General features: G+C 44.0%; 1 protein-coding gene across 1 annotated transcript; it reads right to left on the reverse strand.

The window, feature by feature from the left end:
- Positions 1–2,115: 2,115 nt before the first annotated feature.
- On the reverse strand, positions 2,116–4,616 carry LOC123443111 (beta-glucuronosyltransferase GlcAT14B-like). The gene is made up of 3 exons (XM_045119372.1): positions 3,242–4,616; positions 3,042–3,117; positions 2,116–2,955 (listed from the first exon to the last, which is right to left on the reverse strand). The coding sequence occupies exons 1-3, from the start codon at positions 4,038–4,040 to the stop codon at positions 2,310–2,312; spliced, it is 1,521 nt and encodes a 506-aa protein (XP_044975307.1). The 5' UTR covers positions 4,041–4,616; the 3' UTR covers positions 2,116–2,309.
- Positions 4,617–18,496: the final 13,880 nt, after the last annotated feature.

An 18,496-nucleotide genomic window follows, 5' to 3' on the forward strand; every position in this document is an offset into this window, starting at 1 on the left:
CGGGTCAAAAAGGAAGTCGCCAACCGCGCACAGGGGCCACCGCCGCTTGCACACGCCGGAGCACCGTTGCTAGCCCAGCGCCCGCCACCGCTTGCCGAGGGCCACCGCCGAGCGCCCCTCTTCCGCCACCACTCGCCGAGGCCTGGCCTCTCGTGCTCGACTGCGATCGCCACAGGCCACCGCCGTCAACCGCCTAGATCCGCCGCCCGCGGAGGAAGGGGAGCCGGGAGAGGAAGTCCCCCCGCCGCCGCCGTCTGCCATGCAGGTTTCACCCGGCAGCGTCACCCGACGGCGGAGAGGAGGGGAGGAAGAAAGGGCGGCGGCGACGCCTAGGGTTGAAAGCCCCCGAGTCTCCCAGGGCGGGGGGGCAACGCGAGGGGCGTTTTGGTAACATGTAACCCTAGGAACCCTAGTGTCTATACAAACCAGAGGTTCTTGCACATATAGGGAGGTTATCTCATCAAGGGTTTAGCTCATATGATCTCGAGGTAGATCAACTATGTAATCATCGTTCCACATCAATATAATCAAGCATGACGTAGGGGTTTACCTCCTCAAGAGGGCCCAAACCTGGGTAACTTTTGTCTCCCCTTCTCTCTTGCAACCCATCGATCTGTCGGTTTCTACACCAACAGAGGGCGACAGCTCCGAGGATTCCAGCTGGATCCGACGAGGATGGCATACGGACAGGAGACGGGGATGTTCGCGAGCATCGGGGGCTCGACTTAGCGAGGTCTAGCGAGGTTGAAGGCAAGGTTCACGTTGAGGACCGCGACGACAACGGCGGGGGCTCGGCTCATCGAGGTCCAGTGAGGTTGGAGGCAAGCTTCACAGCAAGGACCGTGACGGCAGCGGCGCACGACGCTTGTGCGGCGATAGACACAGGGCGGGAGAAAAATAGAAGGAAGAAGAGGATGGCGGCGAGGCGGCCTCGTCGAAGGTGTGGAGCTCACCGGCGGTGGCGTGAAGGCGGGGACGGGCAACGCCAATCCTCTGTAACCACCATCTAGCAGAGCTCGCGGAGAACACAATGACGATTTTCCTTGCAACTTCCTCTTTGTTGCAAAATTTTCTGTAACATCAATCATGTTGCAAAACATTTCTTCGTAACATCATACGAAGGAGGTGAAGACAACAAAATCTGTAACATTACCATTGTTATAAAGTTTTTATGCAACAAGACCTTCGTTGCAAAAGTTTTCTGCAACAAGACATGTGTTGTAAAAATTTCTGCAAGGAGCCCTCCGTTATAAAAATTATGCAACAATAACTTTGTTACAGTGATGAAAGATGTCGCTCTGTCGCACGATTGCAACAGCCAAAAGGTGTTGTTTTTGTAACGCGGCCGTTGTTTCAAGAATTAATGGTTGCACGATTGCAACAGCCAAAGCAGTTGTTTCTGCAATGTTGTCCTTGTTTCGGGAATTAATGAGTGGGGAAGGAGACAAATGGGACGTACAAGAAGATCGATCGGACGGCTGCCCGCTCGTAGATCCAACTGTAATCGAGGTGACGAACATATAGCACCAGATCGATCGATGGACGCGTAGCAGTCCCCCTTAATTAATGGGAATGGCAAATCTTTTACCTTGTTTTAAAAAAGCATTCCAATAAAAAACTTCAAAATCTGGAGGGGACCATATGAATTTGCCGAAATTTGCTTACGGCGGGTCGGCGTGCGGGCGTATCTTGGAACGATAAGATTTGGCCGTCTTATTGGTAGCCGGTGCTGCCTCGCCTTTGTAGACCACTCGTGATAGTCTTGTCTCCCAATGGTAAAGATGTGGTGCTTCCACGGTCCAGGTGCGCCATGCCACCGATCGAGCAATGGAATGCTCGAGAAGCGGTGATGCAGATGCTCGGTCACCAAGATCCTCCTTCCGTTTTCTCGTGCTCTTCTCCGACAGCAACCCTGCTGCTTTTGCTTAGGCGTTAAGAGCTACGAGTCGAGCTCCCCATTTATCCCGTTTTTCTTGCGAGATGGCGGTCGGACTATGGCATCAGTTTCTTTCAGACTTGTTTAATTTACATCATCTGAATGCGTTTTCAGTTGAATCCTTCGATTGATTCTTGGACAAGTTTGAGTAAGTAGAATATTATATACACCTAACAATGTATCACGAAGTTCTCTATATTTCTCGCTGTGTGTATGTATGTATATGTCATATGGTATGTACGCCCCGATGCATGATTTTGTACAAGCGTGAAAGGAAACGAGCACATCAACATCACACCACACCACACAGTGCGTGCGTGCGTGACGCTAACCTGGCTTGCACGCATGGCCGACCATCTCCGGCCGAGCTGAGCTACTTGCACTGGCGGTTCGCGAACGCCTCCGACCTGACGATCCGGTCCATGAGCCTGCGCAGCCTCTCAGCCCCCGGCCCCGGCCTGAGCACCCAGTCGTCGGCGCCCGCGGCGCCGACGCAGTCCCCTTGCTCGCCGCACCAGCCTCCCCGCACGAACATCCCCGCCGCCGCCGTGCCGTTGCCGCCGCCGCGCCCGCCCAGCAGCTGCGCGTCGATGGCGTCGAGCACGGGGTCGTCGCGCGCGAACTTGCGGGCGAAGGGCGCGTCGCTGCGCACCATGCGGTCCATGTCCCCGAGCGTGAGCGCGTGCGGGTGCTGCCGCGGCGGCACGTCCCACTGGATGTGGTGGAGGTCGTGGTTGGCCACGGTGGGCACGAACCGGGGCGCGTTGCAGAGCACCGTCTGGAAGTAGCCCTCCGGCGAGGACACGAAGTTGGCGTAGTACATGAGGAGGGTGCGCGGCAGGTTGTCCCACCCCCACACCACGTACTCGGCGAAGTCCCGCGTCAGCGCCACCCACGCCGACCCCGTGTACAGCCTGAACGCCGTCGGCAGCTCCCGCCGGGTCGCCGCGTAGAAGATGTCCTGCTTCTGCGACGCGTACAGCCCTGGGTCCACGATCAGCGGCTGCGCTCGCTGCCCCCTGCATATTATATCATGCCACGGTCAGTCGATCGCCGGAGGGTGGCCGGAGGGGAGGAAGAAGGAGAGTGAGGGAAGAGTGCTTACTCCTTCCAGCCGAGGCGGCTGGTGTGCTCGATGAAGTTGACGTTGCGCGGCAGCGTCGAGAATACGTGCAGAACATCTGTGCGTGTCGCCGCAGTTGGTTAGTTAGCGGAATCGTTCATGGATACTAGATAGATATCGTGTCAACCCGAGTAAGCCAGGAAATATTTAATAAACGTAAAAAAGAGAGAGCACGTACGTACCGTCCTGGGACATGAGCGGGTAGTCGGAGGCGGAGAGGTTGATGAACCAGTCCCAGTCGCGGCTGCGGCGGAGGAGCACAGCGCAGGCGTGCAGGGTGTTGGCCACCATGGTCGGCCCGCGGTAGGTCACCATGTTGGCGCGCCGGATCACCTCCACGTTGCCGACGCGGCGGAACACGGTGCTGTTGGCCACCCGCGCCGCCAGCTCCAGCCGCTCGCCCACGGGCGCCTCGCGGTCCAGGTGCACCACGTAGAGGTTGCGCGGGTGGTAGAGCGCGTGCAGCGCGCGCCACAGCCGGTCCAGGTCGCCCTTGGACCCGGAGATGAGGTAGGCCAGACGCGGCACGCCGGCGCCGAGCGGAGGCGGCGGCGGGGTCGCCGGGGCCTGCGGCTGCTGCTGCTGCTGCTGGACTTTCGGCTCGACGTAGTCGGCCCGGCCGGCCGGGAGGAAGGAGAAGAAGGAGGCCGAGACGGGAGACAGCGACGACGACGACGACGACGTTACGGTGAGCGTGACCGCAAGGAACAGGAACACGGTGAGCGCGGCCGAGATTGCCCACCTGCTCTCGAGCAGCGACGCCACGGCGCCGCTCGGCAGCAGGGACGACACGCCGCCGCAGATGCCGGCGCGCGGGGACTTGCTCGACGACGAGTAGTGCTCGCCTCCGCCACCACCTCCGGCGCGCGGAGACTTGGCCGCTGAGGAGTATTGCTCGCCACCTCCACCTCCAGCAGCGCCGCGAGGGGACGTCTTGGCCGACGAGGGCGAGTGGTGCTCACCGCGGCCGTTGGCCCCCATGCAGCCCCGATCGGCCGCGCGCGCGCTATGAATCGCAACTGCCAATTATCTGGACGTGGTATCGTGCGAACCGCTACCGAGCCCGCACGGACTCGCGCGCGCGCTACGTATGTAGGATACGAGAGGTGCAAAGAAAAAATCCTTGTTGCGATCGACAAGGAATCCGGTCGGGTGGACCAATGTCAAGTGGTGAGGGGAATCCGGTCGCGAGGTTAGGTTAGGTTAGGTTAGATTAGGGTAAATCCCAACCCCTTTGATCCGATCAACGATGGGAGCTTGAAAACGAGTGGAATTGAAGGCGATGGTGATGCAACTGAGCAGACGACCTAGGATCCCAGCTATTGACCAGTTGTTGGAACACTCGATCGATCAATAAATCAACCAATCGATCGACGACGACAGCACCTTCGTCACAGAGGACGACGAAGAAAATCGACCAGCCAAGAAGAGGAAGATCGATCTAGTCGAGCAGAGAGAGAGAGAGAAAGTAAGGGAGAGTAGATCGATGGTGGTGGTGGAGGAGGAGAGATGGCAGGTATTGCGGGGGGAGCGGTTACTATTAATTGATGCCGGAGATGAGGAGGATCATGAGACGATATATAGTGCGCGGGAGAGACTAGTTAGACAAAGATTAACATATTGGGACGGAGTGGCGCGCGGCGGCCCGGCAAGTGGCGGGGCTGCCCCGGCTAACACGGCCGTTACCCCGAAATACCATCCACCGCTCCGTACCGTACGCGCCCTCCTCTCCTTCTCCGTACGCAATGCACCTTCCCACGCTCCACGCACGCAAATGCGCTCTCTCTCTCTCTCTCTCTCTCTGCTTTCTGTCGCATCACACACGAATTCTCTTTATTTTCCCCTCTCTAGTTGTTTTTTACTACTCCTAAAATAAATGTCTTAACTTCGTATTAACTCTAGTATAAAATTATACTAAATATAATACATTTATTTTGGAACAAAGAAAGTATATCATAATGAAAGTCTGATGTCAGATTGTTGGAGATTCTGAGCGGACACATCATCGGCCGTCCGATCCATCACGGAGATCTTATGCTTGCTGAGTTACCACGTGAGAAAAAAAATACGTTCGCTTCCTGACTGTCCATGAGCGAACGCCCGCTTTCCTCTCCTTTTTTTTCTCATCTGTGAGAAGTGAAGTTCAACAGAGGAGGAGGACAAGGAGCGGCGTGGTCTTCTCGACAGCGCGGGCGGCACTCGAGACAACCGTGAAGAGGAGGAGGCCCGAGGGGACTGGATGGTCGAGGAGGAGGCCGTGGCGAAGGAGGTAGGACAGGGGTATATCGGCCAGAGGAAAGGGGAATGAGAGATTTTTTAAAAGAAAAGAAAAGAAAACTTAAAATCTCTTAGCACAGCACAAGGAAACAAAACTAAATAGATGCAAAGCTGAGAGAGAACTATAATTGAAAGAAAAATATGCGCACTACTGTGATATGTTCATCATGTCAAGACTTCGAAGGATGACCAAGCAACACCGTATGTAAAGCATACAGACAAAGAAAAAAATCATCTTAAGTACAACTCATTGGAACACAAAGAGAGACATGTGGAAGTACCGAAACTATCGCACACGAGCACATGATAGAACGAGGAAAAATAACTGGAAGTAATGTTTGAAGCATAAAATTGACCAGTGGTGCACGATTACAACGGGTGATTTGATAGAAAAGTTCACTTTCCCGCAACTCTAGTGAAAGAGACTTATGATTGAACACAACAACTAACCTCTCTCCATACTATTCTACTCGACCTGAAGTTCCTCTAATTTTAGTTGATTTCCCTCATGATAGATTCTTATCGGCAATCTTGAAACCTTCAATAGACTTTGTCTTTGGTCACCATAATTACTCTTAGTCACTCAGACAGACACCTAACATTAGAGAGTTAGCAACTCTCAATAGTGATAGGAAGAATAGCTCTCAACTCAGATATATGTAATCCTCAGCCAATATCTAAGTTTATGCTCTTGGGTTTTCTCTTAGAAGGATTTACTCAAATCTTTCGAAGAAGGGTGCTTAATCAATCTTCTCATAAACTCAAGCGAAGCAGCCCGTCATAACGGTTGGTGCGGAGTGGTTATTTATACCTAGAGCGATCCCAAGAGGGAAATGATCAATAAGGGCATGCGGCCCAACCAATGACCAACCGACACGTTTCCAACAATTGGATTTCAAACTCACGCGGTAACTTTACTTGAGGAACAAGCAAAGTTGACTCCTCTACCACAACATTTCTCTCGTGGCCCAGAAGAACTTTTTCTCTAGCTGGCGAGTAAATAACTCTTCGCACGAAGAGATTTGTCTACAGATACTTGGGATAAGTTTCGGTTAAGCATCACAATAACAAAAGTCTCGAAATACTTGGACCCAGCATAATAGTATGGTGGTCCTATGACTCAAATGAAGGAAGTGAAACTACAAAAGAGAACTACGTCTTCACTTCGTCTTCATTCTTCTTCACTATAGTCAATTCTCTTGGAGCGCACTCCATAGAAATTGCTTCACTCCAGCAACATTTTTAAGGGTTGACTCCAACAAGCAATCTTACCTTTTGTGCAGATAATTCTAACGAAAGTTTATAGCAAACTTCTGTGAGATTATAGCAATCTTCTCAAAACTCCAGGGTCTATATTTCTCTTTGTGCACTAACACATTAGTCCCTCATTGTTTCTAACCAACAATCTACAAAACCTTTAGGGGACACTAGATTGCACCATAGGAGGAAGGTGTGCCTGCGAAGCACGATTTAGCAGGGAGATGATGTTGTCTCCAAGTCTAACATTCGTGTTTTGCAGGAGAGCACGCGGGGACACGCGGTCTCGACGTGTTGGACCTCCGAGCAGCCAAGCGGTCGCTAGTGGGGTTTGAGCACCGCAGCCAATTGGTGCTTCAAATTCCCACACCAGTGGCGCGAGGTCGTGAGCTTCTGCTCCTGGAACAACGGGGATGGGGTTCCCTGGCATGGCTCCACCTCCTTATGGTGGAGGTGGACACCGACGGGGTCGGAGTGGCCAACCCGGGTGGCAAGCTCGTGCCACGATGTCGTCGATACCAACAGATCAACGTTATGGTGGCCAGTGGCGGGTTCATCAAGGCATCGTGGTGACCAATCGCTAGAGTTGCTCATCTTCCTCGTTATCGTCTCTGATCCCGAGATTCAATTCACCGTTCTCCACCATTTATCTCTAACTCGTCTCTCTCGATGGCTCACTAAGCTCGGATTCGAGCTCCTTGGTGAGCCACCCTGCTTTCCACCTCTTTCCCCCTTTAGTTCATCGCACAAACACTTATTTTTTGATGCGATACTGACCTCATGGCCTAATACATCTCCAACGTATCTATAACTTTTGATTGCTCCATGTTGTTATATTATCATCTTAGGATACCTTTTGGGTCATAATGCACCCATTTATATTGTTTTTGAGCACTCACCTATTAACCTAGTGCTCGGTGCCACTTGTTGTTTTCTACGTGTTTTTTGTTTTTCACGGTTTCAGTACCAAACGAAGTCCAATGGCCACGAAATTTTTTGGTGATTTTTATGGACCAAAAGAAGACCTGGAAGCTTCGGGAGGAGACCTCGAGCTGCATGAGGAGCCCACAAGGCAACATGGCACACCAGGGGGGTCGACGCACCCTGATGCCTTGTCGAATCCCTGTGTCCCATCTTGCCTCGTTCTCAGGCCTATAAATTCTTTAATATTCCAAAAACCCTAGAGGCATCCACTAAAAAGTCTCTGTAAAATGGTGATCCCATCCGTAGCTCCATTTTGACACTCTGCCGGAGGGGAGATCGATCACGGAGGGCCTCTTCATCAACCTTGGTGCACTCGTGATGATGTGTGGGTAGTTTATCTTAGACCAACGGGTTCGTAGCTAGTACCTAGATGGGAATATCTCTCTATTGATCTTCAATACAATGATAATAGCATCTTCGCTTTGATCTATCCGATGTAATTATTTTGTATGGTGGGTTTGTTGGGATCCGATGAATTGTGAGTTTATGTTCATATTATTCATGAAAAGTATTTGAGTATTCTTTGAATTATTATTGCTCTTAGTTGCATGATCATGATAGCGTCATAAATCTATCTGATCTATTGAATTGCTTTGGCCAAGTAGTTTGATCTTTCTTCAGGGGTAGATGTGCATTGTAGTGGGTTCAACCTGACGAATTTCTATATCCCAGTGACAGGAGGAGACAATATGTGTCTTTATGTTTCTACCATTAAGGATAAAACGATGGGGTTTATTCATATTGATTGAGTTTACTTTGTCTATATCATGTCATCGTTCCCCAAGCATTACTCTGTTTTACTTAATACTCTAGATGCATGAAGGATAGCGGTCGATGGGTGGAGTAATACTAGTAGGTGCAGGTAGGAGTCAACCTATTTGCTTATGGGCGTGATGCCTATATACACATGATCATTGCCATAAAAATCACATAACTATCCAGTGTTCTACCAATTTCCAAACATTAATTTGTTTACCCACCATATGTTGCTTTCATGAGACATGCCACTAGAGAACACTACGGCCCCCGGGTCTATTCACTTATATATTCAAAAAACATATATTTTCCTCGCTTCCTTCTTTTATATTTTATTTTAGTTACTATTCTAAACAACTATCTACACAACTCACTTGCTTGCAAATAACAAGAACAAGGGGATTGACAACTCTCTTGCCCGCGTTCAGTGCAAGTTGTTTGCTCTTTCGTTTGCAGCCGCTGAAGACGGTTGAGGATTGATATTCCTATTGGTTTTATAAAACTTTGTTTCTTAATCGAGGGAAATACTTACCCGCATTGTGATCCAATAACTCGTTCCTCTTCATGGAAAACCCAATGCATATCACAAGCATCGTTAAGGATTTCTGGTGCCGTTGTCGGGGAATATCATCACCAACTATCAAGTAACTTCACACAAATTATCATTCACTTGTTCTCCTTTTTATTTTTTGTTATATCTTGCTTGTTTAAAAAAATAAAAAATACAAAATTATTTACCTTTGCTTGCTTAGCTTGTCACTAGTTTGCATCTTTGCTCTCTAATTTGCTTGAAAGTTGCTATCAAATATGAGTTTGAAATTAGTGATATATCCGCCTCTAGCGCACAAGCCCTTGATTTCCTAACTTCACTTTGTGATGAGAATTCTAAAATAAATTTTGGTTAAGTTGCTAATGAAAAACTTGATAATCTTGCGGATGATGATCCTCCTAAGGTAGAACCTATTATGCAAACTAAGAAACTCTGCATAGGTAGTGGTAATATTATTGGGAAGAGTGTGATTCAAGATTTTTTTCACTTGTGCGGTATCATTACCAGGTTCTATTATTGCTAGAACTACAAGTTGTGCAGATGTTATATCTTTGCTTATTGTACAACTGGAAATACAATTTGCGCACATGCATCCTTTCATCCAATGGTTGTTTCAAGAATTCTCTAATATCCATGAAGCTTCCACCAAACGTCTAGCTACTATATTTCTTTATCAAGAATTCAGTAATATCACACAAGAAGCTAGAGATATATTTGCTCATTATAGGGTTAACAGTGAGTGCCCACCCATAGAGGGGATTTTGTATGAGTTGGAAGAAATAAGGAAACTAAGATCCACGAACTATGTTGTTTATGATGAGAATCTTAGAAAGAAGGTTCTTATTAATGTCTTAGTTGATAAGATTTGTGAACACAATGACCAATTTGTTATATCAAAACTTGTATTGGGTTATGATCTTCAAATAAAATTAAGAAAATACCTCTATCAAAACTTATACAATGAGGAGCTAACTATCACTTATGAAAAACCTAAAGAAGAGCCTCATCTTCCTCCCGAGGTAGATCTTTCGGATCCTATTGTTGTAATATTTAGTCCCTTCAATTATTTTTGCTTACCTATCATAAAACTTGCTTCAGAAACGAGGGAATATGATTATAGCATGATGGCTCATTCCTGCAAAGATGACAACACTTGTTCATATACATTATTCCTAGCTAGAGGCATAAAACAATAGCGCTTGTTGGGAGGCAACCCAATAGTTATATTTTTTTTTGCTTTTTACTTTATGCTTAGGTGTGATAACATGATTATTTCCTTTGTATTTATTGTGTTATCATGTTTAAATTAGTGTTTGTGTCAAGCTAAAGCTTTGGGATTACTTGTATGATTAGTATAATTGATACGATGCAAAAACAAAAACTTTGACGTTCATTTCTTTGATTTTACTGGAACATATTTTTAAGCTGAATTTTTTTACATATTATTATTGTACCAATTACTCAAGTCTTCCTTTTAGAATTTGTGGAGTACCAGAAGTATAGGTTCATTACATATTACTACAGACTGTTTTGCTGTAGACAGATTCTGTTTTTTGCTTGCATATTTTGCTTATTTTGATGATACTATGGATTGTATCGGGGGGTATAAGCCATGGAGAAGGTAGAATACAGTACCTATTATACAATAATGAAACATGAACCAATTTACAATAGTACCTAAGTATTTATTATGTTGCTTATACTAATGGATCTCACGAAGTTTGTTGAGTTTTGTGTGATTGAAGTATTCAAGTTTTGGGTGTTATCGCGATGGCAATGGAATAAGGAGAAGCAAGAGCCTAAGCTTGGGGATGCCCAAGGCACACCAAGGTAAAATTCTAGTAATACTCAAGCGTCTCATCTTGGGGATGCCCCGGAAGGCATGCCCTCTTTCGTCTCAATGCATCGATATGTCACTTGAAGCTATATTTTTCTTCCTCACATGATATGAATTTCTTGGAGCGTCGTTTTCTTTTTATTTTTAGTTTGACACAATCATGATTTTATGTACACACCAACCTGAGAGAGATACACATCTAACATGATTTGTTAGAATACTCTTTGTGCTTCACTTATATCTTTTGAGCTAAACAATTGCTCTAGTGCTTCACTTATATTTTTGTGAGCACAGTGGCGTGTAGATTTTTTTAGAAATTTTTGAACTCTCGTTCCTCACTTATATTTGTTTGAGAGTTAATAAGAAGTAGCATTAACTTGCATGGGTCATAAAGCTAGTCCAAAAATAATAGGTATTCAATGGATGATAATCAAAACCATCACGTAGCGCATAAAAGGGATATTGTGGTTAATGATATTGATGTGGTAATACGAAAAATGTGTGAGTGTATCATTGTTGATTCGTAAGAGTAGCAGTACCGAGAGATGTGAATTCATTGATTCTCTAAATATTGAAAGGGCATGATGGGGATGTGTGAGCATTTCAATTCCTCATTGAAATACTAGTGTTGTTTCGAGTCGAAGTCGCGTGATGGTTAATTCCTCCCAATCCTCTCCCTTAGGGCATGCGGCTAGTGCTTTGATTTTTGATGAAACTAATATAACTTTGCAATAAGTACATGAGTTCTTAATGACTAAGGGGAAACCATGGACATATGCAATCTCACCTCCTCATACTTTGCTAGCATCTTCGGTACCGTGCATTTCCCATTCTCACTTCGAGGATCGATGCGAGCTTCGCTAGTCCATCCTAACCCCGTGGCATGATATGTTCTGACACACATAACCCTTTCTTTATCTTAATCAAAACAATTACCGTACCTACCTATAATGGCATTTCCATAGCCATTTTGAAATATATTGACATGCAAATTCCACCGTTACATCATATGATTAGTTTTTTCATCATCAAATTGCTTTGCATGATCATATAGAGCTCACATAGCATTTATGGCAATGCCACCATTCGTAATATTGCTGAATATATGTCATGCTAGATCATTCCACATCCTGGTACACTGCCAGAGGCATTCATGTTGAGTCATATCGAGCTTTCATGAGTTGTAATAAAATAGAAGTGTGATGATCATCATTATTAGAGCATTGTCCCACTAAGGAAAGAATGATGGAGACTATAATTCGCCCACAAGTCAGAAAGAGACTTTGGACGAAAAATAAATATGGGGGAGGCCAAATGATCCCACCAATAAAAAAATGATTGAGAAAAAAAAGAGAAGGGACTTTGCTACTATCCTTTACCACACTTGTGCCCCTAAGTAGCACCATGTTACTCATGTAGAGAGTCTCATGATATGTCACTTTCATATGCTAGTGGGAATCATATTATCATTATTATAAACTTGGCTTGTATATTCCAATGACAGGCTTCCTCAAATGCCTCACGTCTTCGTGAGCAAGCAAATTGGATGCACACCCCACTTGGTTTCATTTGAGCTTTCATACACTTATAACTCTAGTGCATCATTTGCATGGCAATCCCTAGTCCTTTCATTGACATCTCCTATGGCATCTCCATAGCCCGTTGGTACACCTAGTTGATATGAGACTATCTTCTCCACTATCACCCCTTTGATATCTACCGCCATATTCTATTCCACCATATGTTATGTCCATGGCTCAAGCTCATGTCTTGCATGAAGAATAAAAATTTAATTCACTTTGAAAAAGTATGATCCAATTGCCTAACTTGAGCACCGTGGTGCTTGACATTTGTATTAATGTGGTGAAGACTGAGCCACGCCTTGCCATACGATGAGATTGATGGGGGTAAACATTCTTTTAGGATCGTATACTTTAAAAGATGAATGATTTTGCTGCTTGTGCTTATAATTATTACTTTTTTTTGTTAATTCATCGTTTCTTAATGAGCATACATGCAAAAGATTACATATTGGAGAGAATGTCACATCAAAAATTCTGTTTTTATTATATACCAACTCGAGGACGAGCACAAATTAAGCTTGGGGATGCTTGATAAGTCCCCAACGTATCTATATTTTTTTATTGCTCCATGTTGTCATACTACCATCTTAGCATAGTTTTTGGGTTATAATGCACCAATTTATATTATTTTTAGCACTAACCTATTAACCAAGTGCCCGATGCGAGTTGATGTTTTTGTGTGTTTTTGTTCTTCATGTTTTCAGTACCAAACGAAGTCCAATGGCCACGAAACTTTTTGGTGATTTTTCCTGGACCAAAAGAAGACCTGGAATCTTTGGGAGGATACCTAGAGCTGCACGAGTAGCCCACAAGGAAATAGGGCGCGCCTGGGGGTCGACGCGCCTGTGGGCACTCTTGCCTCGTTCTCTGGCCTATAAATTCTCTAATATTACAAAAACCCTAGAGGCCTCCATGAAACATCTCCAATGTATCTATAATTTTTGATTGTTCCATGCTGATATATTATCATTCTAGAATACTTTCGGGGTATTTATTTACCATTTTATATTATTTTTGAGCACTAACCTATTGACCAAGTGCCTAGTGGCACTTGTTGTTTTCTGAGTGTTTTTCACTTTTTTGGTTTCCCATACCAAACGAAGTCGAATTGTCGTGAAATTTTTTGGTGATTTTTCTGGGACCAAAAGTAGACCAACGAGCATCGGAAGAAGGATGGAGACCTCATGAGGGGCCCACAAGCCAATAGGGAGTGATTGGGGTCGCACTCGGATGGCTTGTGCCTCCCTCGTGGCCCTCCCGACACCGTTCTTTGGGTTATAAATTCTCATCTATGCTAAAAACACCACAGGGAGTCCCCGAAATACTTTTTACGCCACTGCAAGTCTCTGTTTCAACGGGGGGGGGGGGGCATCTGGAGCTCCGTTCCGGAACCGTGTCGGAGTGGGATCAATCATGGAGGGCCTGTACATCAACCTTGCTACTCTCACGATGATGTGTGATCACCATAGACCTATGGGTCCATAGTCAGTACTTATATGGCAATGTCTCTCTCTTCGATCTTCAATACAATGATCATCGCATCTTCGCTTTGATCCATATTATGTAATTCCTTTTATGTGGTGCATTTGTTGGGATCTGATGAATTGTGAGTTTCTGTTAAGATTATTCATGATAAATATTTGAGTCTCCTCTGAATACTTATATGATTTCTATGTTCATGATTATGATAGCTTCGTAATTCTCTCCTATCTATTGAAATAGTTTGGCCAACTAGATCGATATTTCTTTAAGGGGAGAGGTGCGTTGTGGTGGGTTCAACCTAGAAAATTTGTATATCCTAGTGATAGGAGGGGACAAGATGTGTCTTTGTGTTGCTTCTACTAAGGATAAAATGATAGGGTTTATTTATATTGCTTGAGTTTACTTTATCTACATCATGTCATTGTTCTTCATGCATTACTATGTTTTATTTAATACTCTAGATCCATGCTGGAGAGTGGTCGATGAGTCGAGTAATAGTAATAGGTGCAGGCAGGAGTCAGTCTATTTATTTATGGACGTGATGCCTGTATACACATGATCATTGTCGTGAATATCACAAAACTATCCGCTTTTCTCTCAATTGCTGAATAATTATTTGTTTACCCACCGTATGCTGATTTTCATGAGATATGCCATTAGGGAAAGCTATGGCCCCCGAGTCTATTCACAACATATTGATAAAACCTTCATTACCTTGCTGCCATTTAATTTTTTTATTTTATCTTGCTATCTACAATTATTACACACCTCACTTGCTTGCAAATAACAAGACAAGAGGATTTACATCCCTCTTGCCTGCGATGGGTGCAAGTTGTTTGTTCTTCTATGTGTAGCCATTGAAAACAGTTGTGGTTGATATTCCTATTGGTTCGATAAACATTGATTTCATAATTGAGCGATATACTTACCCACATTGTGCCGCGTTAACCCATTCCTCTTCACGGAAAACCCAACGCACATGAAAAGTGTTAGGAAGGATTTCTGGCGCCGTTGCCGGCGAATGTCATCACCAACTACCAAGTAACTCCACACAAAATTTCATTCACTTGTTCCTATTTTTATTTTCTAGTATATTTAGTTTGTCTCATAAAATATAAAAATACAAAAATATTTACATTTGCTTGTCACTAGTTTGAATCTTTGCTCTCTAGTTTACTTGCCTAGCTATGCTATCTTTATGTTTGACACACCAAAATAGAAAGTAAAATGAAAAAGTAAAGATAAATGGATCCTCATCCACTAGCTAATCTTCTCAACATACTCGTTTATGTTGAAACAATTGCTAGTGAGAGTGCACTAGATTATCTTTATGAGGTCTTGATTGAAAATCATGAATCTAAAAATTGTGAAATTTATAAGGTGATTCATGATAGTTTCTTGAATGAAAACTATGATTACTATATTGTTGAATTTGAATATGATCCTACATGTAATAATTATGATAGAGACAAATGTGATTATAGAAATTTTCATGTTACTCACTTACCTCTCTCGATATTCACATTGTTAATGCGTCATTCTTCCTACTTGCTTATGCTAGACACTTCTTGTCTTGATAAATTGTTTGATTATAAAATGCCTATGCATAGGAAGTATGTTAGACTTAAATTTTCTTGTCACATGTTTTATGATGCTCTCTTTGTGATGAAATTCTTGTCTTTTATGGGAGCATCATTGAAATTTCAAGCCTATCTTAAGGCTATAAAGAAAGAGCTTGTTGGGAGACAACCCACTAGTTATCATTTATTTCTGTTAGTTTGTGATAACATGATTATTTCCTCTGCAATGATTGTGTTTTATTTTTTAATTATTATATGTGCCAAGTAAATCCTTTGGGATGATTTGCATGATGAGTAGAATTGATATGGTACAAAAACAGAAACATTGATGTCTAGTGCAAAATTTCTATAATTTTACTATAATGTCTATTTAAGCTGAATTTTTTACAAAGTATTTCTATACAAATTCCTCATGTCTTCCTAATTTTGCATAATTTTTGGAGTTAGAGAAGCATAGGTTCATTATAGATTACTACAGATTGTCCTGCTTCGGTCAAATTCTGTTTTTTGCATGCGTGGTTTGCTCGTTTTGATGATGTTATGGATTGTATCGGGGGAGTATAAGCCATGGAGGAGTTAAGATACAATACCCCATGCTAAAATAAAATAAGAATAAACTTGTAACAACACGTGAAAGTATTTGATATGTTGCTTATACTAATGGATCTCACAAAGTTTTGTTGAGTTTTATATGATTGAAGTTTTCAATTTTGGTTATTGTCCCAATGGACAAAGGATTGAGGAGAAGCAATAGCCTAAGCTTGGGGATTCCCAAGACACACCAAGATAATATTGTAGGAAGAATCAAACTTCTAAGCTTGGAGATGCCCCGAAATGCATCCCCTCTTTTCATCTCAACCCATCGGTACATTACTTGGAGCTATATTTTTTGTTCATCACATGATATGAGTTTTCCTTGGAGCGTCGTTTGCTTTTGTTTTATTTTACTTTCAGTTTACCACAACAATTGTTTGCTGTACACACTTATTTGAGAGAGATACCACATCATCACAATTTGTTAGAATACTCTATGTGCTTCACTTATATCTTTTGAGCTTAGTAGTTGCTCTAGCACTTCACTTATATCTTTTTGAGCACGGTGGCATGTAGATTTCACAGAAATATTATGCTCTCATTCTTCACTTATATTTGTTTGAGATCTAGAAAAAATAGTGATGGTAATTTGCATGGGTCGTAAGGCTACATAAAAAATAATGAGTATTCAAAAAGTGATAATAAGAAACACATATAGAGAAATTGTGAGTTAATGATATTGATGTGGTGATATGAAAAAGTGTGAGTGCATTATTATTAATACAAATAGGGGTCGATATTAAGATATGTTAAACTTCTTGTTCATCTAAAAATTAAAAATGCATGGTGCTGATGTATGAGCATTTCTATTCCTCGTTGAAATCCTAGTGTTGTTTTGAGTCGGAGTCGCGCGATGGTTAATGATACGTCTCCATCGTATCTACTTTTCCGAAATCTTTTGCCCTTGTTTTGGACTCTAATTTGCATGATTTGAATGGAACTAACCCGGACTAACGCTGTTTTCAGCAGAATTGCCATGGTGTTGTTTTTGCGCAGAAATTAAAGTTCTCGGAATGACCTGAAAATTTACGAAGAATTTTTGTGAAATTTATGAAAAATACCGGCGCAAGAATCAGCAGAGGAAGTGGAGCCGTGAGCCCACAAGCCCACCAGGCGCCCCCCCGGTCGCGCCTGGCAGGCTTGGGGGCCCACAAAGCTCCACCGCCTCCAAATCCAGATCTATTTAGTCCGTGTTGCCCGGAAAAATTCAAGGAGAAGAGTTCATCGCGTTTTACGATACGGAGGCGCCGCCACCTTCTGTTCTTCATCTGGAGGGCAGATCTGGAGTCCGTTCTGGGCTCCCGAGAGGGGAAATCGTCGCCATCGTTATCATCAACATTCCTTCATCGCCAATTCCATGATGCTCTTCACCGTTCGTGAGTAATCTCATCATAGGCTTGCTGGACGGTGATGGGTTGGATGAGATCTATCATGTAATCGAGTTAGTTTTGACGGGGATTGATCCCTAGTATCCACTATGTTCTGAGTTTGATGTTGCTACTACTTTGCAATGCTTAATGCTTGTCACTAGGGCCCGAGTGCCATGATTTCAAATCTGAACATATTATGTTGTCGCCAATATATGTATGTTTTAGATCCTATCTTGCAAGTTGTAGTCACCTACTATGTGTTATGACCCGGCAACCCCGGAGTGACAATAGCCGGAACCACTCCCGGAGATGACCATAGTATGAGGAGTTCATGTATTCACCAAGTGTTAATGCGTTGGTCCGGTTCTTTATTAAAAGGAGAACCTTAATATCCCGTAGTTTCCATTAGGACCCCGCTACCACGACAATAGATGTCATGCAAGTTCTTTTCCCTAAGCACGTATGACTACATACGGAATACATGCCTACATTAGATTGACGAACTGCAGCTAGTTACATATCTCTCCATGTTAGAACTGTTGCATGATGAATAGCATTCAGTATAATCATCCATCACCGATCCAATGCCTACGAGTCTTTTACTACTGGTCCTTGCTACGTTACTTTGCCGCTACTGCTGTCACTGCTGCTACTGCTGTTACTTTGCTGCTACTGGTTACTGTTGCTACTGCTGCTATCACCCTACTTTGCTACTGATACTTTGCTGCAGATACTAAATCTTTCAGGTGTGGTTGAATTGACAACTCAACTGCTAATACCTGAGAATATTCTTTGGCTTCCCCTTGAGTCGAATCAATAAATTTGGGTTGAATACTCTACCCTCGAAAAATGTTGTGATCCCCTATACTTGTGGGTTATCAAGACCTTTTTCTGGCGCCGTCGCTGAGAAGCACAACTATATTCTCTGAGTCACTTGGGATTTATGTCTGCTGGTCACTACGAAGTATCTGAGAGATCCAAGAACTAAAGTCTTGCCCTCAACTACGACAACAGGTAAGGAACTGCCATCTAGCTCTGCACTTGATTCACCTTTAGTTATGAGTAAGTTTGCGACACCACCTCCTGCTAGAAATCTTGATATGTCGCCTGTGCTTGATGATGCTACTTCTACTACCCATGATGCTTATGATGATGCTATGCTTGATA

Source organism: Hordeum vulgare, chromosome 3H, assembly GCF_904849725.1.
Source record: "Hordeum vulgare subsp. vulgare chromosome 3H, MorexV3_pseudomolecules_assembly, whole genome shotgun sequence".
Classification (NCBI taxonomy): domain Eukaryota; kingdom Viridiplantae; phylum Streptophyta; class Magnoliopsida; order Poales; family Poaceae; genus Hordeum; species Hordeum vulgare.

What these genes read in the sequence shown, in the direction of transcription:
- LOC123443111 (XM_045119372.1), bottom strand. Translation starts at nt 4,040, where the DNA reads ATGGGGGCCAACGGCCGCGGTGAGCACCACTCGCCCTCGTCGGCCAAG. An exon ending in CCCGCTCATGTCCCAGGACG is followed by an intron (nt 3,118 to 3,241) that starts GTACGTACGTGC and finishes CGACACGCACAG; the next exon opens with ATGTTCTGCACGTATTCTCG. An exon ending in AGCCGCCTCGGCTGGAAGGA is followed by an intron (nt 2,956 to 3,041) that starts GTAAGCACTCTT and finishes TATAATATGCAG; the next exon opens with GGGGCAGCGAGCGCAGCCGC.